At 38.1% G+C, this 27,791-nt stretch overlaps 1 protein-coding gene across 5 annotated transcripts in view; it reads right to left on the bottom strand.

Moving 5' to 3' along the window:
- Window positions 1-27,791, bottom strand: part of LRP2 (LDL receptor related protein 2) — a 134,374-nt gene that overhangs the window by 39,043 nt on the left and 67,540 nt on the right. For 3 of the 5 annotated variants that reach the window (XM_049806542.1, XM_049806551.1, XM_049806560.1), the window contains 21 exons: window positions 26,964-27,130; window positions 23,389-23,532; window positions 22,307-22,416; window positions 20,985-21,162; window positions 20,424-20,637; window positions 19,700-19,939; window positions 19,390-19,578; window positions 17,368-18,288; window positions 16,647-16,812; window positions 15,650-15,808; window positions 11,874-12,163; window positions 10,371-10,574; window positions 10,080-10,109; window positions 9,731-9,973; window positions 8,507-8,632; window positions 6,691-6,810; window positions 5,704-5,835; window positions 3,955-4,156; window positions 3,201-3,496; window positions 2,178-2,694; window positions 78-230 (listed from right to left, as the gene is read on the bottom strand). In XM_049806542.1, coding sequence (XP_049662499.1) covers window positions 78-230; window positions 2,178-2,694; window positions 3,201-3,496; window positions 3,955-4,156; window positions 5,704-5,835; window positions 6,691-6,810; window positions 8,507-8,632; window positions 9,731-9,973; window positions 10,080-10,109; window positions 10,371-10,574; window positions 11,874-12,163; window positions 15,650-15,808; window positions 16,647-16,812; window positions 17,368-18,288; window positions 19,390-19,578; window positions 19,700-19,939; window positions 20,424-20,637; window positions 20,985-21,162; window positions 22,307-22,416; window positions 23,389-23,532; window positions 26,964-27,130 — 4,801 coding nt within the window. The remainder of the gene's footprint in view (window positions 1-77; window positions 231-2,177; window positions 2,695-3,200; window positions 3,497-3,954; window positions 4,157-5,703; window positions 5,836-6,690; window positions 6,811-8,506; window positions 8,633-9,730; window positions 9,974-10,079; window positions 10,110-10,370; window positions 10,575-11,873; window positions 12,164-15,649; window positions 15,809-16,646; window positions 16,813-17,367; window positions 18,289-19,389; window positions 19,579-19,699; window positions 19,940-20,423; window positions 20,638-20,984; window positions 21,163-22,306; window positions 22,417-23,388; window positions 23,533-26,963; window positions 27,131-27,791) is intronic. The other 2 variants (XM_049806569.1, XM_049806577.1) reach the window with 1 other exon arrangement.

Genomic DNA, 27,791 nt, shown 5'->3' with positions numbered 1-27,791 from the left:
AAAAATTATTTCTTATTTTCAGAGACAGTGCAAGACTATTTGCAAAAGAAAGGAAAAGCACTCTTGAAATGTCATACCCATATTTTGGATGAACAACAATTGCTCTGGGGTACTGAAAGCAGAAAGTGTTGTTGGCATCCACACACCGATCCACCAGTTTTTTCCGGAATCTTCCATCAAGTTCAGAGACATAGAGACAATCTTTGTAGGCATCCACCCAGTACAACTTTCTGAAATGTTTTAAAGTTAATTTATTTATTCTTTTTTTTTTTTGTTTGTTTATATTGCTTCACAGCATCTTAAATTTCACAGGTTTTTTTCTCCCGCAAGCAATATATCCACTGTAAAGGAAGAATACACATACTGTACTGACATCTCTTCTACACCATGCTCCAGATTGCCCCTTTCATTCCTGCTGTTCCTGCATCCACAGTCATTGGTGCCAAATTCAAACTTGCAGTTGCCCAGTTGAGTAATAATATGCCATTTGCCTATAAATTCCTAAATCCCCCTTCTCTTCTTTGTCTCCTACAAACAATGGCCAGCAAAGAGGAGCAGGAAAACAGACATGCAGCGCAATGGATTGTGACCAAGGCTGTAAAGTGGTGTAGAGAATCATCATCTGTTCCACGCTGCCACCTCTGCTCTCATCAAACAGGTAGAACAGTTGCCAGGTTCTCCTTTGAAACTTCCTAAGCAGTTCAATGGCCTAATTTAAACTTCACCTAGAATTTTCTAACACCTCCATTACTTTGCCTAGGAATTACACACAGCTGTAATCAAAGAAATCATGCAAGCTGAAATGATGTTTTTAAAAAGCCTGCAACAAAAGAAAGCATTTAATTTCATTAGAACTACAGTAGGCTACTTTGAAATTGCCTGCACAGCTGGTCAGCTCCAGCACCCATAGAGCAACACCAGAAATAGCCTGACAGATACAATCTCTGTCTATACCACCCTGAGCAGTACCATTCCCACCAGGGAGGAGGAGAAGGTAGTCTTCCCCAACCTGCACCTCATGGCATCCTCCAGTCCTCTCCCTGTAGTGAAAATGAGCAGAAAAACTCACCAACCATTGTATTGTCCTTCAGCCTTTCTGAAACACTTAAACAAAAACTCACTGAAGACATAACTAATGGGAGCTGAAATAATTCAGCAACTGTATTAGTAATGGGGCAGTTAGGACCACTTCAGCTAAAATTAGGCTTTTCCTTCCTCACCTCTCTGAACCATAAAGCATTTGGGGCTGCTGGCAACATTAATTATCATTAGGTTTAGAGACAAAGTGGTTTAAAAAAAATAACCATTATATTGATATATTCATATAAACACTCTCATACAAGTTCCAAATGTGACTTTTTAAAACATTATTTTGCAGAGTCTGATCCATGATATTTAAATTTTTCATACTGATAGTAGTGCACTCAGAAAGCAAAACCTGATGCAACACAGCCAAGAACACTGTCAGAGAGGGTACCACATAAGGACTGAGTTTCTGTGGGAGTAATTCAGACTACTTTTTGAAACACAGCAGGCAATTAAAAAAATGACCATAATGCGAAGTGCAATTACCTCACCCTTATACTGTCCTCCTTACAGCAAATGATGTGGATCATGTTGTTTGAGTGTCAGTTAAAGACACATTTTTCAAAAGCAGAAGAAACATGCTCTTCGCATTGGTACAGGAACTACATTTCATTAATGTTTATTATTACTTACTTCATTGGAATCTAATTACCTGTTGTAATATATTGTTTATGCCTAGAGCAAAGCCTGCATCCCAACCCCAACAACTGCTAGCAAAGGAATAAAGAGCCTAAGCTCAAAATCCCTAAGCCATAGCCACATGTAACATCCCACCTGCCTGCTTGCCCAGTCTGTTCATTAACGGTTTCCTAACAAGTCTTTCCCAAGGGTCATATGTACTACTTTATTATTGAGAGCGCAACTCTGATATAACCTCGGTATACTAGATATGAGAGCAATTAAAGTGTTACATAATGTATTAGATGCTGATAAACAATTCCAGAGCAGTTGTATAAGACTGCATCCACAATCCAAAACTATTTCAGCACTCATTGGGATTTTCATATGAAGTGGGAGAAAATCCCTAAGATAAACTCCTTCACACATCATTTCCTTAGTAGCCCAGAAAGACAGAAAGCGTATTTTCTTACCTGCCAACCCAGTCAACAGCGATACCTTCCCCGTTGGGCACATCATCACTTATCACTGCCTCCTTATTTGTTCCATTTAAGAACATTCGTTCAATGACCTTCCTCCCCACATCAATCCAGTACAACCTCTTTTCCACCCTGTCAAAGTCCAGTGCCACCACATTTCTCAGTCCTTGCAAAATGAGAGAGTAAGACTGGCCATCTGCTGTAAGATTTCTCAGATAGTAACGGTTGCTAAAAATAAGGTATGGGGAGATGTTACTATTTTGCCGGCAACTTTTTCCGTCAGGCTCCCGGATATAGCCTGGGGCACACTTACAGATGTAGGAGCCAGCTGTGTTCTCACAAATCTGGCTACATACTGATGGAGTTTCATTGCACTCATCAATATCATCACAAGTCCGTTTATCAGACATTAGTTTGTATCCGGGATGACAAGAACAGTAGAAACTTGTCTGTGTGTCTGTACAGTCATGATCACATCCACTGATTGAAGGGTCACTGCATTCATTTATACCTGGGGAAGGAAAGGAGCTCTTATTCAAGGAACTGGCTAGCAGAGAAAATAGTGCAGTCACTTTCCAATGTACTCCCTCTGTCTGTCTCTCCCTGCTACTCCCTGAAAACGCTGAGTATAAATCTGGGCTGTTGTAATAAAGGAGCAAAGAAAAGAATCTAATATAAAATTATTCTAGCATCTTTGAGGTCTGTCACCAAACACAGAGTGCAAGATATACACTTATGAATGGTGTATTTTGGAAATGTAAGGGCAATAAATAACAATGTATAAACAAGATTTAGTTTATATCATTAGCTAATTTTCACAGTTTGCTTAAACAGTATATAATAAGCATGATTTAATTAAAACAAAAAGTTAGATATATACATTTCTTATCCTTCTGAGACAACCATGGAATAGATATGATTGTAATTAAGCAATTGTCTTAAAAGTTCTTTTTTTTTTTTTAAAGCTGCCTAAGCCTTTTAAATTAAATAAGACAATATAAATAAATCTACACATACCACATCCTTTTTCATCACTATTATCTAAGCAGTCATCCAACCGATTGCAGACTTTAACCATTTCAATGCAGTTTCCATTGTCACATTTAAAATGATGGGGAGAGCAGGTCGCTTCTGGTGTACTGCAGAGATGTTCCAGCTCATCAGATTCATCACCACAGTCATTATCCCCATCACAGATGTAGGCCTTGGAAATGCAGCGCCCATTCTGACAAGTAAACTGGTGCTGTTGACATGGTTCATAGATGCATCCCCTTTCATCACTGCTGTCACCACAGTCATTCCGCCTGTCACATCTGAAGAAGAATGAACACTTTTTTCAAATATAAGGCAGCAACCATTATCTCTGGGGCAGATGGATAGATACACTCCTGATTTCCAAAGAAGGTCAGATATTATTAGCTCCAATGGAAAAGACTTTCAGAAATCAGGGTCATATTATACAGAGTCTGATCTTGTGAGTCCTGCTTGTAATCCCTGTATGCATTACAAGCTGAACAGAATCACCCCAGGAGAGGTTACTAGGCACAATAAAAAGGATTAAATGCTAATGGGGAGCACTGGGGATATTAACACAGAAAATTCCAGAGCATTTTCAAAGTTAAAACCAATGCCTGAATGCAGAGCAGATAAATAGTTTCATTACAATATGCAGATCTACTTAACAACTAAGTACTGTGCAAAAAAGGTTGAATTAGCTGCTTCCCTTTAACCAATTTTTAGAATTTCTGCAGCAGCTCAGGTAGTTACAAACCTGTATGTGTTTCGGATGCACAAGCCATTACTACAGGTAAACTCATTTTCTGTGCAAGATCTTCGTGTGCAGTTCTGGTGTTCATCAAATGCATCACTGCAGTCAGCATCACCATCACAAATCCATGACCGAGGAATGCACCTCCTGAGTGGGGGTCGATTGTTGGCACATGTAAACTCTGCTGCTGTGCAGTTGCGGTTTGCTGAAAGAAAAGCATGTTCACTGACACACCATGTTACACTGTGTGTATGTAACACCCTCCCCTGCCTCACACAAACACAGTCTGAATATCCACCCATAATCCACAATAAAGCTGTGCTCTGCTGCATATGCAGAGATAGATACCACTGCACCCTCTCATATACAAAACTCCTACACATTCCCACTAATTTTCACTGACCATTCCTCTTCACAGAGGCTGACTGGGAGCCAAAGCACTTTAGGATTCCTTAGGCAATACTGAGATGTGCAAAACTCTGGATCTTGTTGGATTCTCAGTATAAGCTTTTCATATGTCTGGCTAGATATTCTGGCAGCTGAACGAGTATTAGACCTAGGGTCTCTATCCCCTGCTTTGTTCAAGGTATTGTGTGCTCCAGGGAGCAAAGGGAGCACCACTGCAGTTAAAAAGGGCAAGGACTTCAAGTGTATCCAGATGCTGCGAAAAGAATCAATGAGCAGGACCAGGTTTGGTGAACCTTCTTCCCTTTGTTCACCCTCTAAACAGCCATGCTTATTTTGCTCACTAATTTTTAAAGAAATTATGCCAAAACCATGTGGTTATTAATATATGTAAGACATAGTGCATGATGATCAGGGAGTATCTCCACTGAAGCTGCCATTGCTGCTCAGATGATACAAACAACCCAGGTTAATTATATCTCCACTTGAACTCAACAATTCAAAGAAGAGTAATTGCGAAATTAGAACAATTTTTTTTTTTTAACCAGTAAAATATTCAATTTTAATTCAATGTAATGAAAATGAAGGTACAAAAATGTTGTGGTTTAACCCTAGCTGGCTACTAAGCACCACAGAGCCACTCGCTCACTCCCCCCTCCCTGGTGGGATGGGGGAGAGAATCAGAAGGGTGGAAGTAAGAAAACTCATAGGTTGAGATGAGAACAGTTTAATAATTGAAATAAAATGAAAATAAAAATAATAATTGTAATGAAAAGGAAAATAACAAAAAGGGAAAGAAATGAAACCCAAGAAAAAAAAGTGATGCAAATGACAAACAATTGCTCACCACGAACTGACCAATGCCCAGCCTGTTCCTGAGTGGCCCAGTGGCCCTCCAGCCAGCTTTCCCCCTCATTTATATGCTGAGCATGACATCATATGGTATGGAATATCCTTTTGGCCAGTTGAGGTCAGCTGTCCTGGCTGTGTCCCCTCCCAACTTCTTGTGCAACCCCAGCGTCCTCACTGGCAGGGCAGCATGAGAAGCTGAAAAGTCCTCAACTTAATGTAAGCACTGCTCAGCAACAACTAAAACATTAGTCTGTTATCAACATTATTCTCATCATAAATCCAAAACACAGCACTATACCAGCTACTGGAAAGAAAATTAACTCTATCCCAGCTGAAATCAGGACAAGGAAGAGTGTACCTCATGCTTAATGTGTACCTTTATGGACAGAAAAATTGGCAGAGGGTGGGAGTTTGGGGATTGGTTGGTTGTTTCCTAAAAAAATGCCTGCAGGACAAACAAACAAAGTGCAGTATCTATTTGCATTAAACACCTACCACAATTGTGTCTTTGATCCTCATCACTCATGTCCCCACAGTCATTATCACCATCACAGATCCAAGTTGCTGGAATACATCTGCCATCATCACATGTGAACTGGTCGCTTGAACAAGTCCTCATCTGGGGCACTTAAAAATGAACACAATCACTCTGCTTGTTAGACTAACCTGCACTGCCATGAAAATCTACTGAGGAGGGTATTTTACGGAGAATCTTATGATAGTGAAATGTAAAATAGAAGCTTAAGTGTAAGACAGTGAAGGTATAAGCTGCATGAAATTTTCTTAAGCTGAAGGTGCAATTCCAGCAATGTGCCAAGTGAGGTATCAGACCTGCACAAATCACAGAAGAATCTGTTCTGCCTTGTGTTATGCCAACTTTTACAGTGAGAATAATGACTATGTTGTAATATCAATTCTCAGTGACTTCAGTTAGTCCCTCCTCTTCCTCCCTGAGATTACTCTACTTCTTTTTACCTTCTTCCCCCCTCCACTGATTATTACTATCAGTTTCTATTGTACATACAGGATTTGTTCATTGTAATACTACGATACTCTACCTCATACTGTGTCGACAATGTTACTCTGCATCCCATATTCCTTTTTTCCCCAAATGCAACATGGCACACACACTTCCTGTGCAGCATGACATCTGCTTTTACATCCAAAACAATATCAAAGTACTTGCTACTTTTTGTCACTTGATTCACCAACATCACAGTCTTATAAAGAGACAGGAGGTTATACATTAAGAGTAATATTGTTAAGAGCAGTCAGTTGTGGCAATTAAAAGCCTTCGTATTCCATATACAGCTTTAAGTATTTAAGACTTGAATTACTCAGTCACTCCGATTATCTAGAGCCAGTAAATAAACCTCAGAAGACACTTATTTTCCACCTAGTCTGGATTCAAGCTGCTGCCTACAAGAGAAACTACTGATTTCTCACAATTCATCGCGTTGTATCTTCCGAGTGTAAACTTACCACAAGAGGCAGGTTCATCAGAGCCATCAGCACAGTCTATTCCTTGATCACAGTACCAATGAGCAGGAATACAACGTCCCGATGTACAACGAAACTCACTATTTGTGCAAGTCAGTGAGACTGGAAGAAAAAACCTATGTATGACTTCTTTCTTTCTGTTACCTTTCCAACTTGTTTTAAGTTGCTTTTGAGTCCATGTTACGCAAAAATATTACAGATCCCAAAAAAAGAAAGAGAAAAAATTATGCTAGGAAGGATGTCTTTTCACAGCCTATCCGCAAAGAGTTCATTGTACAAACTAGCTTGATCTTTGTATGCAAAAAATGGGCTTAATTCTCTCCTTCAGTATATCTATCAGCTAATACACAGACAGAATTTGCCCTGGAAATAGGATCGCATGCAGCAACTGTAAATATGTTCTACGTTCATGCTTGAGATTAATGCACAAGAAAATGACTACAGTCCAGTATATGCATTTCTCCAGTGCCCAAACCAGGCAGTAGCAGACTTCATGCTTTGCAAGGAATCAAATTGTGCAGTAAGGAAGTAATATGTCATGGTAGATAATGCTTTCCTTGTTCTCCCACCGATTTTTCTTCACTTGCAGGTAGGAATCTTTTCTTACTGGCAGTGAAGAACTGTAACACTGAATAGTTCTAGCTAAGCAGGCTGCAAATATTCCTTCTGGACTTTGCCTGAGCCCCTTGATCCTGGCATGTATAGAGGGTTTGACAATTTCTGCAGCAGTTACTGATACTTTCCTGTACCCTCTGATGGTTTCAAGATACCAAAAAGGACCCAGTCTGGCCTTTTAACTTGCTCTTCTATGTGCCTTTAATAATGGAAATCAAAGGCAATTAACACACTGCTCATCAATGTTTGGGGCTTCTTTCATCTCCTATTCTCCCTTTCTCTCCCTCTTTCTTGCCCTTCACCACTTCTCAATTTATGTAATTAAGCAGTGCTGCTGGGACATAAACAGTAGAAGGGACAAAGCACACTTTTCATGAGCAGCACAAGACTCACTATGCCTGTGTATATAGCCGTGCATTTTTGACATGTAGGGATCCATAGATAAAAGTGGCCACATTCTGGCTAGAAAAACTGAACTCATATTTTAGAAAAATTGTGGCATAGTTAATTCAAGGCAGGTACCTTTAGGAAAACTAGTGAAAGCAAAAATAATCCACTCAGGCAATGCTAAAAATAAATCGTTCTCAAAAAATATCCATTATGTTTCATAAACTGATCTAAAACATTTTATATGGGAAACATACTACCTAACTACTACCTAGTAAAAATGTGTGTACTAGCAAAAATAAGCTAGTTTGTTATTAAGGCTGATTGAAAACTAGACACTTTTATACACTAACTGGAAGCTACAATGAACAACAAATCCTATGCTAAGGCATACATAACTGAATGAAAGAGCTGAAATTACATTTGAGACAATATACAATTTTATTTGATTAGAAGGAAAAATATTCTAATGTTAAAGTTCCAGAAAAAGCCAATTCAGTATAATACTTTAGTGCCAATTACCTTGTAAAACCATAAAGGATACAGAGCAGAATATGCAAAAGGAATGATCCCTCAAATACTGTATAAAAATGATGAAAAAAAATTATGATCTTTTTTATTAGATAAAAGCATGATTTAGATAATTGAGAGCTAATAACACAATGCATATACTTTATAACTTTTCAGTATTACAAGAGTAGATGTTTTAAGAACAGTTGGAGTTATGTCAAAGGTAAAGAGCAGTGGAATAAATTACTGAAGTACAAGAAAAGTAACTGAGGCCCTATTAACTTACCACAATGAGTAGGGCTCTCATCACTCATATCTCCACAGTCATTATCACCATCACACAAATATGTTCGCGGAATGCAAATATTTGTGCTTTGACATTTTGTAAAACCAGACTGGCAAGTGCGCTCCGCTTGAAGGGGGGAAGGAAAAAAAAAGCTGAAGTTCTTTAGAGCTTTTTTAAATACTGTTAAGCTGTATCTCATTGAAAGATATGTAATATTGTTAAAGAGAGTCCCATGTCACTCACCTGCAAAAGTGCACTCATACTGCTTGTGCTATACAAGGAAACAACTAGACAATTGCTTTTATTGACAAAAAACCTGACAAAAACATGAGCAAAGAAACATGCCAATACTTGGTAGTGAGGGAATGTAAATTGACATGTATTCACACTCTAATGCCTGCATTTGCAACAGCTGGTACCATATGAATCATCAGACCAACTAAAAATGACTAATAGACCAGGAAGCTCAAAGAGTCAGATTACACTGGGAACAAAAAAAAATGTTACAAATAATATGTTTTTTAAAAAATCACTGTGCATGCAAAAATGTAAAAAAAAAAAATATATCTCTGAATACATTTTCATTAATTTCTCTAACTCCAGATATAAATTTTCCACAGAAGGATGTGATCTTAGTGCAAAGACATGATTAGTTTGATTAAGTGCAATAGTAGTCAATATTGAACTAATCACAGTTTATATCTTAAGGAAAACAAACATAACCAATAACTTTTTGAGAGCTAAGGCATAAAATTTTAAACAGAATGAATACAAACTGTCTCTGTATAAGTGTCACAATACACACTCCTGATGATTAAATCTAGTATAATTAATATAGCATGACACAAAGTAAAAACCCACTGTCAAATTCCAGGCCAATCCTGCAAAAATATAAGCCCTGCATCCAATTAATCTGAAATAATCTTTTTGAAGTCCAGGGGATTGCCCACAAGACCTAACATTAAGCACTGCATGAGCATTTGTTGCATCAAGGCAGGCTATTTAAAGCAACAGTCCCTATGTAGTATCTTAGGATACCTTGAATATCTTTTAACACTTCTATTTGCTTCAAATAACACAAAGCAAAATCTGTAACGTAAATACAGAAATCTTTTATCCTCTTTGCTGATTTTGTCATAATTCTTCACACACAAACACATTTGCCTCTTCTTTGGTCTAAAGAATCAGTCTCAAATAGGCACTAGGTAATTAGGATAAACTTACGACAATTTCTCTCATCTGATGTGCCATTATCGTAACAGTTGTTTACTCCATTGCAGACATACTGAAGAGATATACATCTTCCATTATTGCAAGTAAATTCTGTGTGGGAGTCACAAGTTCGGAACAAACAGCCAGCCTCATCACTGTTATCTCCACAGTCATTGTAGTGATCACAGCGGTAATGATAGGGTACGCATCGCCCGTTACCACACGTAAAAGCTGTTGGCTGACAAGTATGGAAAGCTGCAGGAAATAACAACAACAAAAATTTTTTAAAAAAGGACATACATGGATAAAAGGTAATCTAAGTTCGCTGACAAAGTAGCAAGTAAAATCACAATATTTTTACCTGCCAGGGCAAACACAGCTGCAAAACGGACTGCGTGAAAAGTAAAATACATATTGGAATTAAACAAAGTAGAAATTGCTTATACATGATAAAAATTCAATACTCTACTGCTTTTGGATTCTAGAGCAAAACAGTAGCCATTCAGACTTCAAGTCTGTGAGCAAGCAAGGGATCATTTCTGAACTACAGCCATAAGATTCATGATCATAAAGCCATAAAATTAATTGAGAATACAGCACAGGCATGAAAGAGTATGCATCGCTTCCTCATGCAGTTATTTTAAATGCTTACCACACACACTTTCCAATTCATCACTGCCATCACCACAATCATTGTCATTGTCGCATTTCCATCTCTCGGAGACACATTGCCCATTAAGACATGTGAAGAAACCAGTATCACACCTGGTACCATTATCCACAATGCAGTGCTTGTTATTATTGGCTAAATACCAGCGACCTTCAGAGGGGCACTGACATTCTGCACCAGCTGGACCTATATTTATGTTTTACAGTTAAAAAAAAAAAAAAAAAAAAGAGACAAAAAATGAAACAAATATAATATTGACGCTTTAGATAGGGTTCAATGAAACCATTCCCAGCTGTAACACTGGAAAACGCAATGAAATCCTCACAATTCCTGTAAGATCTATCTGCTTAGACAGAAGCATGGTCACTTAGCCAGATTTTTATCTCAGTTAAGCATATGCAAACCCATTAAAAATCAGAAGAGTTATTTCAGAACTCCCTAGAGGAACTGAAATCAGAACTTGGAGTTTCTTAATATTTGCTTGTTGTTCAGATAGTTTTTGGGTGCCAGCAAGATGGCATCTGATGCTCTCAAATATCAGAGCTACACCAGCTGAGGCTCTATCCCTTGAAATCAAAATATGGTTTTCAAAATTCCTTTTACTAGACTAACTGCTCTTCTCAAAATCAATCAGAAGTTTGAATTGTTTTCAGGCAAGACAGATTTCTAAAGGCATTTAAGATGCTACAAATGAAAGCAGGCACTGAATGAGTTTTTTTTAAGTCAAGGATCATAACTTCCAAAAATCCACAACACACAAAACAGCTCTGTAACAGGTATGCTCTTTGGGGTATACTGCCATTCTGGTTTCCTGGCCACCTGGACTGGTGACCTGTTGGAGCACTTTGACTCCGTCCTTACACATGCACAAGGAGAGATACAAGGTGGGATGACGCTCAAGTCTCGCCCCAATATGCAGCTGATGATACAGAGTATGTTTCTAGAGTCCATGACTCAAAAGGACACCTGCCCCACAGTGTAAATAGAAATCAATTTGTGCTGTCTTCTTACTAATTGTCCAACATCTAAGATGAGGCAGTAGAAACATTTATTTTGGAAATTAATCATTAGGGAAAGACTTCATAATATCATGTGATAAAGAAATAGTGACCATTAAGGTTTTTTAAATATGTGGTAGGAAACATCTGTTCAGTATACAGCTTATCAGTACGTATTCCTAAGGTAACCATATGCTGCAGAGCTCACTTCATGTCTCATCCCAGAGGAAAAAAAAGTTAAAAACCCAGAAAAAAATGTTTTGGTTTAAATTAGAGAAACACATAATTTTTATTTGTGAGGATTCTCACACACAACCCTCGGTGTGTTGGCAAAACACAATGACCTTGAATGGCAATAATTTTGATTGCATTTATAAATAAAATGAATATTAAACATTTATGAACACTAAGAAATATTTCAGCTGTCCCCATGTGACTATAATTGTTATACTATGAATTCTAATACTAGGCAACACTAACAGCTTACCTGGTGCACAGATGTGACTGCAGCCACCATTGAACTGGTTGCAAGGGTTGGTACACTGTTGCTGCTTACTTTTTGCCCAGACATGAATATCCATCGGTCTTTGTGGAAGATTCATGATCATTACAATCTGATCTGAACCATCATACTTATTAGCTCGGTAAATGCTTCGTGTGTTCCAGTCTGTCCAATATATGTGTTGATCAAACAATGTCATTGCAAATGGATGCAAAGCAGTGCTAACAATTACCTCACGATTTGTACCAGTGAGAGTGCATCGCTCAATCTTCTGCCTAAAATAACAAAGAAATGATTATATCTTAAAAGAAAGAAGTCTTTCAACTTAGGTATAAAGCCATGCCCTAATTAGTCCAGCAACTAGTATCCACCATTTCAGTAATGTGCACCAATATGTAAGATGTTGTTATGAGTTAAAAATCTCAAATTTTCCAGTCTATGACTTCAGTAGTGATGCAGAGTAGCAGCTCTGTAATACTGACACAGTAATGTACTGGAAGTAATTGGGCTGAAGATTGAAATGTTTAAACAACTATGCTACTGAGAGCTAAAAAGAATGCAAAACTTCATGAGAGAATACACTTTTGGAATGGGTATGATGTTGGTGACTTCTTGTACAAGAACAGTCCCATGAAATGAGACATGTTTTCTTTTCAGATTTATCTTCTGCAGATCCAAATTTACACAAACAGGAAATGCAAGCAAATTCATGAGACTATAAACATGTATTTTCTGCTATTTGTCACGTAAGAATACAGGAGGGAAAAACAGTTCTAATGTATAACAGCCAGCTCATATATAACATCTAATAGCCACAAATACATAGTGTATGATAAACATTTCTACCCAGTTGATCTTCCAGTTTCAATTCTACCTTAGGAACAGTGTTTGCAATGATAAACAAAATTCCAACAAACAAGTCTTCAAGGATCCCCAGAAAATCAGGGTTCAACTCCAAGTTCTGTGATAGACATGTTCTGCTGCATGTGAACCGTTCCTTACTCACACAGACAGCACTACTGACCTGCAACCACCTTGCCACCGCTTCTCCCCTTCAGCCATTCCCACCCTTAATGACCACTTCAGCAAAGGGCAGTGGGGAAGCAGAAGACATGCTGATGCCAGGAGACTCCATATGCACTATTCATGCAAGGACATTATTTCTAAGCATTGGTTATAAAACAATGATAAATGCTAGAGGTTCCTTTTACCACACAGATTCCTGTCTGAGATAGGCAGACCACATAAGAATAAAGCATGAGAGAAGAGAAAATGGAACACGTTCAAAAGTTATTTGCATTGAGGGTTACAAGAGAAGGATTAACAAACAATATATGGGGTTATTCAAAGGAAGAGAAACAGCTTGACAGAAAAACATCAAGATACAAGTAATTGCTGAAAATGAGATGAGGTACTGTCAGCAAGTTGAAGATAGTAGAACAATAATAAGCATGGATAAAGGCTGTTCCCTGCCTCCAGCTCCCAACATCATGCTGTCACCGTAATGTTCTCATGGCAAGGCTGCCAACCACTTACTAACAGAAAGAACACACTCGGGTTGTCTTTGCTCCATCAAGTATGCCATCATTCAATTGCACTGCTCTTAATACTCATCTCTAAAGAGCAGACAGATAGGATAGTGTGTATGCTTATGCATAAAGGCATAATGCCTAAGAAGTTGAGCGGTGTTTATGCAATGTCAGTGGAACAGAACAATTCTTTAAGAGGCTGTGGCCTCTCTCACGCAAAGCTTCTTTTCAGAAGCTAATAGGAATCCCAGAATGGCTCTATGGAGAGTAAGGATAAGGAAGCTGTGGGACTAAAGACATCACATCTGGTGATTTTCTTCCTGCTTGCAGCTTCTGTCCCTGTTCATCATTGTGTAGCCAATAACTCTTGCCTGTGAAGTCAGAAGGGCCAAATGTTGTTACTGGAGACTCCAAGTGGAAGCTCCACCCTTCAGTTAAAGCCACCAAAAGAGTTCTCACACAAACACAGAAATGCTCCAACAACTTAGCATTAGCGGTAAGAAAATCACTTGAACTTATTTTATCTAACCTCAAAGCAACTGTTATGTTTAATCTCCACTACAGACAAAATTTAATTATTACCAATTGTATTTAAGGCATTTACTAGATTACCAGTGTGGTTGAATAAGAATGGAAATGGCTAATGAGAGAAAATGAGCAGATAAGAAAGTTCTCAACAAGCTGAACAGCTAGTCTCCTTTGTCATCACTAGTAGGAAGGAAAAAGCTGCATTTCATATAAGCGGGAGACGAAAAAACAGAATTTTAGTAATTATTACAGAAAAATAATAATAGGCAACACTTTATAAGGCAAAAGCTTTAATGTGAAACAACAGTTGTGGGAAAAGTGCAGGAAGGCACTTTTCTATGAAATTGCATTGCTACAAAAGAAAAGAAGCTCAAATGCAATTCTCCTGCAATACAGGCTCAGGTAATTTCATGCCACAGGGAACTTTTTAGGGGCAATCCTGTCAGCAAGCTATTTGGTGAGGGATTCTTACTATGTTGCATGCAGCAACCGTGAAGATATGGAAAAGGAACAGTGTACAACTAGTACATACATTCTACCTACTTGAGATGTATCTCAAGACTTGCGTGTGTGCCCAATGGTATCATAATACTTACAAGGCAACAAGAGGAATAGAAAACCTATTTTAGAGAAAGAGGGATAGCACCTTTGGGAGACTAGCATAAACAAGAGGAGAATGAGTAAAAATGGAGAATATACAGCTCACCCTTGTGTTCCATTGGTGCATTCAGAGCTAAGGACCACTGTCATTTTTGAGTCTGGTCTTCATATCTTACCCCATGCTGGTATCTGCCCCTTTGAAGGAGTAAAGGCCCTCCCCATGAAAGTCAGAATAAAGAAGACTTCATACTATTTAAGTATATGCTCTCCTATCTCCATTAACCGGAGTTTGAAAGAGAAAAGAGAATGTCTCATTCGACATCCTGCATTCCCCTTAAAATAGAGGGTCCTATTACAGGTGCCCTGCCTTCCTGCACACAGATGAATGAATCCAAATAAGAATGCCTTCCTCCCAGAAGATCCAATAGAGACACGGATGGTAAAAGTTGTTATGCTACAGACATCACTTTTCTGTCACAGCAAAGGAGAAGCCTGCAAAAGAACTGCTATGCTGAAGGAACCAGAGGGGAAAGGTTTGATTGCTGCAGTGATTTCTCTGAGACCATGAGTGAATTTCATTGGATACAAACTAAATTTTAAAACAAACAAACAAAACAAACAAAAAAAAAGACAAAAAAACCCGCCCAACTTTCCTGCTAACAGCAGAAATTCTGGCGGCATAAATTGAAGGGTAGAGTTCTATCTGGTAGGCAGCAGCAAGAACATCATGCCAAATTCCACATGTGACAGGCATTAACCACGAGCAGCAAATGATGTAAAATGTGCACTGGGATTGTATTTGTTAGATGCTGATAAAAGTCCTGAGTTGCACATAAGATGAACAAACTGCCAGTGGGTACAAATGCCATAAAGCCACGAAATAAATCTACACTGTGGCATAACAAAACTTATTGCACAGTAGTTCCATATCAATATCAAGACTTGACATTGCATTACTATTAAGTAACTCTTAACATCACATAATAGAAAGTACCAAATTCAATTGAAATGCTGAAAAACAGTTTAAAAAATGAGGAAAAATAAATAATAGATCTATTAAAAAATTAAGCAAGTGTAAACCAACAAGTGTGTTATGATACATACAGATTTGCATCAGCCCAGTATAGCTGCTGTTCTTCATAGTCCAGGGTAAGTCCATTTGGCCATACCAAATTGGTGCTCACAATAGGTGTTCTGAAGTTTCCTCCAAGTGTAGCTCGTTCTATCTTTGCATTTGAACTCCAGTCAGTCCAGTACATGTACCTGTCAATAACATGATTACAAGGTTATATTTTCAGCAAATAAAGCTCACAAAGCTCTTATCTGCTCCAGGGTATTTCCACCCTGGTGTCCCTCACTGAAGTGTGCCATGCAAAGCTGTGGAAAAGAACTTCTTCCTCTATTTTGGCCCACATTGACAAGGGAATCTTCTAGGAGAGATCACTGGGGTCCACTGGAGTGAACTTCAGAAAAGTGTTTCCAGCTCCCATGAGAATCCAGTAAAGTCAATTAATCTCTTTCTTATATTTCTTCATTTGAAATACAGTAAAATCAGTAATGAAAATAGAAATACAATATAATACAGTAATGCCCCCATCCTCTCAGGGAATGTTTTGATACTGAAACAGGAATTCTTCTGAGGCACTCATGAAATGCAACAGAAAAAGGGAAAGATCTATCTATATAGAGAAATCTCTTGGCAGTGCCGCCTTATTATCCTGATGTGATATTCTGGAAGAAATCTTGGTTTCAACAAATACCTTTTGTTTTTTTGCCTTACACAGCAAATGGAGAATGATTGCTTTACAAACACCTGCTTTCAACATCATTCTCATTTATCCCCAGTACCTGGCTCCCACCCTCACTAAGTGGAGCCTCGTGCACTACACATTCAGAAATATTCTAAAAACCTCAGAAGAAAATTCAAATCTCTGAGGCTGAGATCAGCTGTAAAAACTTAAACCTAAAGAGTTAGATCCAGGACAGTTATGCACAGCTGGAACATAGGACTCAGAACAGTAATTATCTGGCAGTCTTCATCAAAGTCTGAATTGTAGTTTCACCTGCAGTCAAAATAAAGTATATGAAGAGCAACACATACCCTCTGCAGGGATCTAATACAATGGCTCTTGGTCGTGGAACCCGGGCAATCACTGTGCGGTTAGATCCATCCACAGCCATTGAGCTGATAGTCTGATTGAGGTAGTCACTGTAGTAAACTCTGTTGTTGATCCAATCAAAGGCTATGCCATCTGGAGTTCCCAGGTCTTAGACACATGCAAGCAAAAGCACACAAGTTCAGTACTGTTTCCTGAGGTACTGCAATACTCTTCATCTGTTATAATGTGGCAACACCAAAGATCTCTTTGAAATGCCATTGGTATCAATGCAAATTTGTCCATTTAAAAATCTGAAGAACTAATACTTAGGAAGCAGGCAGTCCTGCGTATGCAGTAGGGTTACAAAGACCTTTTCTCACATAGACCTAAGTTCTGGTTGCTATTCTCCAAGTAGCAGGAATCATCCCTCACTCCATAATATTAACTCACTATATATCATTTTAATTTATTACATATAATTTTATATATATAATAATATTTAACCAAGTTTATATTTCCATTTCATTGTGATCAAGATGAAATAAGAATCTCAGAAGAGGAAAAAACTGAGGAGAAGAGTCAAAAGGAGCATTTCATCAGATATCTTAACTAAATAGTCTACTTTGACCATTAGCATAAAAATACCTGCTGAGCTAGTGCTAGGTGCTGCCGTCCATTTTTTTCAATATCCAATTACTTTGTATCACATTTCAGTGCACTTACCAGATGCAATTACTGTTGGAGAGCCAGTTCCTGAGTAAATACTAACATAACTGATTCTTCCTGTCCCTGAAGGGTAACTTTGTGTAAAATATATTCGGTTGTTTATGCTGTCAAAATCCAGAGCCACTGCAGTTCTTAACACGTTGACTGTGCGGAAGGGAGGACTGTGATTTTCAGGATCTAGGTGGATACTTCTGAGGGCATTCTCAAGAGCAAAAATCAGGTAATCATCAGTTGAAATGGAACATCTCTTGCCATCGCTACCCAGTGTTCCAAAGGCACAACCGCATTTGGGTGCCTGCATGTCAGGCAGGGCAAAACACAAATGAGAACAGCCTCCGTTGTTGTCCAAACAAGGATTGTTGTTGACATCAAGGGGTGAACGTGACTGGAAATGACTGTTGTAAATGGTAACATCCCTTAGCCAATTAATGTTGTCTCGTATTACTGTTGGCTGATCAGTATTGCCTGGCTCCTTGCTGGCTTGGAAGACTTTTTTCAGGTTCCGATCCACCCAGATCATAGAATTTCCAAAGACAGTGATACCATACGGAGTTGGATAGCGACTGCCATAACGTACAATTTCAACATCACCACCATCAGGCTGAATTCTTGCAATCATATCTAAGGAATCATCCACCCAGTAAATGTAGCCATTGCTGTGATCTATGGCCAACCCACGAGGTGTGACAATTCCCTCAGACACAAGAACTGTTCTGTTGGTGCAGTCAAGAAATGCACGTTCAATCTTTGGATTTTGCCCATAATCTGCCCAGAAGAGGTATCTGTTTTTGGGGTCGACTACTATGTGCCTTGGCATATCTATGGTAGTTTTAAGCAGAACACGGCGATAAGTTGTGTTTAAACGCAAAACTTCTATAAAGGTCTCTGTCAGGAATGCATTTGTAAAATAAAGATTTCCTGTATTTAAAGGAGAAAAAAAAAAAGGGCAGAAAAACAAACCAGAAGGTTAATATATAGCATCAACACCTGAGAAACACAAGCTGATAAAATACTAAACTATAAAATGAATATCCATAAACATCTTAGTAGTTGGAAGCACAAGGTACTTGCCTACACTTTGAGGAATTAGAAAGAAGACACCCAGACTGACAATAGCCAATTAATTTCTAAATCCTCATTGATCTCCATGGGGAAAATCAGTGGTATAAAGGTCAAACGTGCATTAACAACAGTTGTTCTTTAGGTGTTCTCTTATTTTTTTGATCTAAGCTTTTGGCTTGCCCATACATGCTCATCCCTTTACTTTTTACAACACACAACTATGAAATCCATGTTATGGCACAGCACTGTATACAGTAACTAAATTAAGTGTATACAGCACGTGATTATTCTAACACTCATCCCAACAAGCCTATCAATCAACAGAAGAACTTTTACAAAACATATATGTAGTATGTATATGTATAAAATAAAGCTATTAATGGCAATGGCCAGCCACTTGGAGTTGATGAACACCTTCTGAAGAGTTAATATTTGAATTCATCTCTAATATGTTTAAATAGGAACAGGAAGTGCAAGTGGGGAAATTAAAGTTCAAAGACAAAATATTTCTTCTGCTTTCCTTATTTTTCATTATAATTGATAGGATTTGTACACAGCAATCTGAGGGTAGATGAAGGGTCCTTCTTTCTTATTAACAATGTCATCAGACAACTTTGTGCACTCTTCTCTGGTACGTGTTTTTCACTATGGTGGAATAGTAGTACACTGGAAAACAGCTACTTATGAATACACAGACAAGAAGAGAGACCTAAGACAAATATGAAAGCATCATGAGAAAAATGGTTCTATACAACTGCTCTGATAAACTTTCATTTTTACACACATAAACATAAGAGCCATTCATTACTTCCTCATGTTTTAAAATCAGTCCACAGACACACAAGTTAGAATCATAGGACTTCCGTTCCAAATAGTTCCATTAGGATCTGTTTATGTTAGTCTAAAAATTTTACAATTTGTAAAGAATAACATTCTCCTAAATTCAGCTATGCTTACCTGCTACCCAGTCAATTGCAATGCCACGGATCCCATTTCGTCCTATACCATTTGTAACAACATTTCTAAAATAAGAACCATCAGGTTTAATTTTACGTATTGCATTCTGAGAAGAAATTGTGCTACTGAAGTCACACCAGTAAATGAAACCAGAAGGCATGTGAACATCCACATGAAGAGCATTTCGTCCTGAAATATTTTGAAAAGTAATAATTAATCCCTTTGATACAAACTAATTTCAAACATGCGCTATGCCAGCAAGAAGTTAGGCATTGTAAGATTTTTTTTTCCTGCTATAACATTCACATACCTCTTCCTGCCAGTGGTACCATGGCTTCAGAGTGATCAGATGTCTCTAAACTAAATCCTTTAATTGCAGAAAGCATAGAAACAATTACAAATGAACTGTATGGGGAACAGGTTCTGTTATCAGGATTCAGCTGAAACCCAGTAGCACAGGCACAGGAGAATAACCCACCAGGTAGAGGCAGGCAAAGCTGCTGGCAAACTCCAATATTATTACTGCAGCCATTTAAGGAACCAGCAGAATCTGTGAAAGACACACATGGCAAGACATAAAAGTCTGAACTGTATCGTCACAAACTCCCGCAGATATATAACCAAATTCATATACTTGCATAGTATTAACAACCAGCTGACAAAAATAAAGATCTTAATCACTGTACATTTTAGCACATAAGCGTTAGCAATGGATTTGCTGGTTTCTTGTCACCTAAGATCTATGGGGCCAAGAGTCAGATAAAACGGATATATAAATTTGAAGCCAAAGTAACAATATTTGTTGTTTAGTTAATATTATGTTGATAACATTTTAGTAAAACTACATGTGCCAATAGATGCCTTAACTGGATGGTGGAAAATCTCTTTACCAAAATCAGGTAGAATGCTTCTGACACTTTTCCTGAAAGCCTAATCAAACCATTTCCTTTGAAAGAGCAAGCATTCTGTCTCTAAGGGAAGTTTGAGTTTTCACAAGTTGGATATTCTGAAATACCTCTTTAGCAAATACTCACTGTCTCTGTAATACACACGTAGGCACTTCAGTCTTGGGACATTATCTCTCAGCACTACTTTGTTTGCTCCAGTGGACTTGTCAACTCGTTCAATAACTTCATAATCTCGATCAGTATAGTACAGAAAGGTATCATACACAGCAATTCCCCATGGATGAGAAAGATGAACCACCAGAGTCACACGACTGGTACCATCCACATTGCCTTTCTCAATCTAAGAAATCAGTTTAAAGCTTAATATTACATTTCTTACAATAAAAGTTCAATGTTACAATATAAAATTAAAATGCAACACATGTTACTAAAATCTCTTCAAGCATGAGATCTTTATTTACAAGGTAGGAAGGAAAGGGTCAGCAGGATGCCAATAATGATTTCCAGTTTTTCATTCAAATCCATCATATATTTTTAATGGTAATTAGTAACAACAGGTATTCAGATTTTGCTTGGTCCTGCAACTCCCAGTTACATGAGTAAACTAAACTGAATTACTCATGTGAACCACAGATGCAGAAATAGTTGAACAGGTAAAAAAGCACTTATTAAAAAAATATCTCCTACCACTCCTGTGCTCGTGACAGCCCAGTACAACTTTTGTTCCTTAATGTCAATGGTAATGAACTCTACATGCTCAAGGTTGCCAGTGAAGAGGGTTTGTATGCCTGATCCATCCATGCTTGCACTGGCAATCTTTGCTGGGACTCCACTGTCAGTTCCCTGGTCTGTCCAGTACAGCTTCCTGTAACACACATTATCACATGTTAGCAAAGCAACAGAGATCGATGGACCAGAGTCACTTGAGCATATGCTTAAATTCATCTCCTTCATCATCCAAATACTTCAGCACATGCTGAACAGAGATCACTTTGAACGAGGCCACAATGAAAAAAAGATTGTTCGAAAAATGAGAAAAATGCTTGTTCTCTTGAAAAAGAGAAATGCCTTGAAAAAAGAGAAATGCCTGTTTCTCTTGAAAAAGAGAACAATGTTAAATCATTTTTAGAAATCTGTAACCTCCCCTGTATCATCCCACAATACCACCAGCAGGTAAACTCGGTAGAGTATTAGGACTATAGGAAGAAAGCAGGAGAGTAATAATTCTGTTTCACAGATGGCTGCAAGGTTTCAGCAGTGAGTTTGGTTCCAATTTGGAATTAAAACTACAAGTTCAAAAAATCTATATAAAACAGAATTCCATTATCTGGCTCTGTGGAATATGTGCACCGCTCTGGCCTCAGTTGCTGAAGAACACCTAGGGCACATGACAGCCAGCCTCCCAGCTAGGGACAAAAAGCCAGGCATCAATTCATCTGAAAACCTGCCAAGTCACCAGCAGAACTGTCTTATTACTAATATGGTCCTATGGAACACTGATTGGGGGTGGGGGGAAGCATCATACTGCAATTTTGAGTGCTTTGTTGGAAAAGAAGCAAATTACAGCTCTTTTTGGGAGAAAGCTGAAAAATCTTATATAGTGCTATGCTATTTAACATGTGACATTCTTCCCATGTAGTGTGTCTTTCTACTATAGATAGGCCTCAAGACAGACATCACAAGATACTATAAAGGAAGACTTCAGAGTTGTCTTTAATATGGGTTCCCATTTTTCAGAGATTTTTTTTCACAATCATAATATTCTGAGATCCTTTTTAATAAAAAAATTTTACCATATAAGTATATGGTAAATTAAGGAGAATAAACACCTATGCAACAATTTATGAAACCATGCAATTATTTTCTAGGGCTTAAAAAGACTAAATAAATTCCACACAAATATAAAAAAAACCCAAACATGTCAAATCCAGGATTAAAGACCCTAAAAATTAAGAAAAATGTGGAGAATATACTTATGTGCAAAGACAACAGCAATTTTGGAAATTTACCCTCTTGCTGGATCAACTGTCAAACCAATTGGCGTGCCAGCTCCCAGAGAGGTGCCATCATTGGTAATCAGTGTTTTCCTGTACATTACATCACCATGCAGCTTCAGGACCTATGCAAACATTGAACTCATCAGAGCATGTAATATAGAACTTAAGACAGATTTTCAAATTAAAGGAAGGAAGCCTAAATCCACAGGGAGTTGAAATTGCAGAATACTCTCCCACATACTATGAAGAGCGAGCACATTGTTCTGTACTCTAACCATCTCCCTTCTCTCACATGCACCCCTTGAATGAGCTGCCTGCAGCTTATAACCTGCCTATGTTAACAAGTAAGCATCTTGGGTATAAAAATAGTTAATCTTTCAGCTTCCATAATATCTTGAAAGTATTACAGGCTGAACAGGTTGATGAAATGTTGACTTAGAAAGTATTCAATTTTATTCGTTTAAATTAGCTGCCTTTTAATTTAATAGTACGTATTTATATTTTGGGCCAAGGACATTAATGGCTGGGCTTATTCACAGTCATTACTGTATTACATATTGCTTATCCTCTATTTCCCTACACTAAATGGCAATTTTATCCTTCGCATAGCATCAGACTGCTAGTCTCCAGAAAGCTACATAATACGATATCAAAGCATTTGGGAGTGGACCTTACTGCATTTGATGGCAACGTTCCTTTACTATCAGAGGCACTGCATTGGGATCCTTGATTTGGAATGAGAACAGTAATAATAATAGTAACTCTAGTGATCAGAGAGGTTGTGTATCAAACACCAAAAGCCTAATGACTTGAAGGGAGGGTAAAAAAAAAAAGAAAAGAAAAAAAAAAAAAAGAGAGAGACCTAAGCACAAATAAAATTCCAGAATATACTGCTTTTAATCTTTTTGACTATGCTCAAATTTAGGTTTATCTCTTCAAGTTTGTACAGTATTTTTTCTACACAGACCGTTTGCATTTTAAAATAAATCTAATTTCAGTTTTTCACTAAAAAAAATATTACTAATTTCAACCTGTACACATCGCAGTGAAAAATCTAGGCTATTACTTTCCAGTTGTGCCTCTTAAATACTTACCTCAATTGACTGTGTCCCTGGGTTACTATAATACAGGTTTGCAGATATCCAGTCCAATGCCAGACCAATAGGAGCACCAATAACAGCTGCTGGAGCAAAAACTGTCCTGTTGGCTCCATCTGACCTCACTCTGTGAATTTCACCCTTGGGAAAAAAGATAACAAAAGTGAAAAAAATGTCAAGAGCAGAAGACACTGTTCTATTCCAAGTACATGAGCACTTACTTCATATTACAATCTTTTCTTAGCAAAATGAAAATCCAGTAGAAAGAAATGTATTTGTATATGTTCAACGCATAAACTTGTAAAAATATTATTGTAAATCATATTGTAAATCCAGTGTGAAGAGGCATTACCGTTCACCAACCAAAACCTGATTGACAGAAATAAAGTATTTTATAAGGTTGGACTGTATATATTTAAGCTATATACAGTGACACTTCTGTAATTTCTATTTCATTATCAAAAGATTTTTACCAGGATACCTCAGTTAACCATCTTGAATATACCTGAAATCTAGTAAAGGAAAATAGTATTCTCTGCATGCATAAATACTTAAGAACCAAATTTTTAATAAGCTGTAATAGCAAGAATCAAGACTAAGATTATCCTTGCAGGTTTCTTCATAAGGGTAACTTTTGGAATAACAACTTATGATTTGCAGATTCTATGGTATTAGCTATAGTGTGTGATGCTAAAGCATGATATAAACAAGCACCAGAGAGACAAGCCAGATAAAGGTCTGAAGGAGTTACTATAGCTGCCTTCCTGAGCTTTCTTCAGGTTATGTCAGTTTTACAAGAGTTCTGCAGAAGTCCTGCATGTTGTCCGATGAATTTTTTGCAACTAGTATTAATGCAGAATTGAAATACCAGCAGCTATCACACATTATTAAGCCTTTTGGAGAAGAGGTCAGTAGGGTTGGGGGAGCTCTGAGCAGGTGTTGAAATCTGTTTCTTTCTTCTCACTACTTCTTCCTCCACTGATGCAGACATGCTGCACCTGTCCTGGGAAGATCTCACCCCATGGTGCAGGCTCCCAGACAAGGTAGCACTGGGACCCACCACCCCAGTTCTTCACTGAGGCGACACATGCAGTAGGTCTGTTCTGCTCTGGCACTTTGGTGGAAGACAGAGGGGCACTGCCAACTCGAAGGGACAGAAAATACAGCACACCATTAGAGCCTGAACTTTGCATCACTTGAAGACAGAAGCTGTGCAGCTAACACTAGCCCAGTTCAAGAAGGGAGGAGATAGAGGCAGAGATAGAGCAGGCCCAGGCAGTAAAAAACAGAGAATCATTTTGTCCATGCATATTCTTAATTTATTTGTTACCATGATATCAGTAGACCGTTTAAATATCTCAGTGCAGAATTGGAAATGGTGCTCCAGAAAGGAATCAACATATCAGATGGCAAAAATCTGAACAAGAACTCCAGGCCAAATTAACTGCTGGCTTAAATAGGCAGAATTTCTTAGACACCGGTAGCGTGCTGCTTGCTGAATCCTAACAATGTAGTGCTATTTGCAAATTAACCTGTCCTTGAATCCCTACGCCTACAGAAAAAAGTAGGAAAGTAGGATAACTTTTGGTACTGTATAAACCCTACTTTGAGAGTCTGATGGATGTTGGATATTTACAGCAGTGTCTAGTATGACAGGCACTTTAGAGACAGTTAGGAATTCTCCTGCCTATTACTGACATTTACAATTAATAACCTATGGAACATGACATCTGAAGATATAAGTACTTCAGAAGTGTTTTTCAAGTAGAATAGGGATATTTTCAAGTAGAATATGATATTTATCTCTGTTTCCTGAGTTTGTTTCAGACAGGGTGAACAAGTTGATAGACATTCACTTGAGCTCTAACTACAGCTTCAACTGTTGCCAACACTGGCAGTGAAATTGCAGCTACAAAATATGCAAGTGTAGACAAACCCCAGGAAAACCCTAACATGCAGTGGATGGAGGCAAAACAGGTTGTTAAGGAAGAGGCCTTGTGGTAATGAACAAGCACTACACTTAAGAAAGTAGGCAAATATGCTTCTGTCATTAGAAACCAGAGAAATATCTTTTTTCAGAGAGCGAGCCATGACCGACATGGGTGTCTCAGCTTGTGTTTGGAAGCAACAGCAGCCTGAGGCCTGCAGCTGAGGGGTACAGACAGGGGACACAGCTCAGAGTCACACATTTGTCAGGCTGGAGCTCAAGACCTAACTAAAAATACAGCACTTACCCACACTCAGCCTGCAGAGGCACCTGGCATTTCACTTGCCAGCTCTATTAATGGATATATCAGCCCATGACCTCTACAGAACTGTTCAACCTCTTGTAAATGTCAGCTGTATCTGCTGGCTGAGATCTGTCAAGAACATTTTTTCAGACTGCACGGAGGATCAAATAGATTCCCGAGTATTCATCTAGTTCCCTGGGCAAAGGTTTGCTAAAGTACATCTATTTAAATACTTCATGGGAATTAAACATTCTAATTTTAAAAGAATAAATAATTAAATAAATCATCATTTCCTTATGAGTGACACAGAAAAGGCTTTAAAATAAGTGATTTTTTTAAACTTATTTTTACTTCAAACCTGCAAAATGTAAGGGAATTGGGTTGGGAAAAAAAATGTAAAACTTGTGTGGATGACAGGTAACAAGTTAGTGTGAACTGTTTCTGTAAAACATAACTATGGAAATCTCCTTATCTACCATTATACTTCTCCAAGATGCAAGTACTGCTTTTCTTGAAAAAAGAACGGCTTTTAAGTTTGCAAGAGTGAACACATATTGCTGAATCAGCAGTTTCCTACCACATCCATCTCCCAGACTGCCACAGGTGTTGTTTTTTTTGAAGTGTCTATCCTGCAAAAATTGGGATTTTTTTGTGGCAAGTTACCCTTAGCGAACACATATCCTTTCTTAGTTAAGGATAAGCATTAAAAATGCTTAGTCAAACATTTATAATCAACAATTAAAAATTAGTTCAAACTATTTTTTAGATGTATAAGCCTCACGTGCTACCTGGAAACTGTGACTTTGCAATGATTTTCTTCTATTTAAAGGAAATGATGCCTCTCTACTATGTTTCTTCATTAAGTGCTCAGACTAGATGCATGTATTGTCATTCTGTTGTTTAGTGCCACTGTGTCCAATGTACTGCTCCCACTGAGAAGTGTTCTGGCTGTGTTTGCAGAATTAAGTCATAAGTCAAGTGAGAGGAGAAAGAGTGGACTACAGCAAAGGGGGGCTGAGAGTATGGTTCTGTCAGTGTTTTCCAATATTTCCTGTTCATGTCTCTGGCTGAGCCAGAAATAGCATTAATCAAATATTTCAGCTGACAAAGATGAAAACTAATTTACAAAAGAGATTAAGCTTCCTTGCCTTACTGGGGGCGGGGGGGGGGGGGAGGGAGGGGAACCACCCCAAACAACAACAACAACAAAACCCTTCCATTTCTTTCAATTATATTTATCAAAATTCTTACCTGCAATGCTAATATATTTCAGTCAAAAACATTATTTTAAAATAAAAAGTCTTATTTTAGTGCACATTTTGAACATAAATACTAACTTACTGGATTTTCAACCCAATAAATCATCTGTTCAGAGTCATCAAAGTCAACATCAACACCATTTTGAACTCCTGCTATTGGAACCATAGCATCGTTCGTCTTCTCCTCAGGGTTCAGAGAAATTCCATAAATTATATTATCTCTTACAGCAATAAGGAAAGGGTGTTCAACTGTGAAAACATATAATGTAATTCAGGGTTGTCTCTGATCAAGAAAATGGCATTATGATATACTTCCCCTCTCCCACCCAAAAGTTTCCTGATGCCGAGAATGGTTGAATGTTACCAGTGATGTTTTGCAACCACTTACCTGTAAGTTTGTTCCATCACTAGGAGTAAGATTATCAGTTACTGTAACTGTTGTAACATTTAAAGTTTCAGCACTGCACAATCACAATGCATGTGCAAGCAATTAAGGCAGGATCACTCAATTGCTGGCCAAGGGAAGAAGTACATTCACACAGCTGCTCTGAGCAGCTTTTTCAAATCTCTGAGAATGGGAACCAGCAGGACAAAGCTCTGAGGGCTCTACAGGACGTGCCTGAGATGGGTTCTAATGCCTATTAAGCAGGATTCATAAGCAAGGTACCAATGTCAGAGCAGCAGTTTCTGATCTTTATTATTAAATATAACTGCAGTACTGTGTTTTCTTGTTTTACTTCTAAGGCGGTAGACATAATCCCTTGTAGTATATTTACTTTTAGGTAAACTTGCACCCTTATGCTTAAATCTTATTAACAAAGGGCATCTAGTCAGGTCACCTGAGAAAATGCATTGGAGAGCTGTAAAGTGTGAGTCAGCAACTTAATTTCTCATCTGCTAGGGAGCAGTG

Source organism: Accipiter gentilis, chromosome 1 (assembly GCF_929443795.1).
Source record: "Accipiter gentilis chromosome 1, bAccGen1.1, whole genome shotgun sequence".
Classification (NCBI taxonomy): domain Eukaryota; kingdom Metazoa; phylum Chordata; class Aves; order Accipitriformes; family Accipitridae; genus Astur; species Astur gentilis.
Note: the sequence above shows the minus strand (reverse complement) of the source record. Positions and strands in the feature narration are given on the sequence as shown.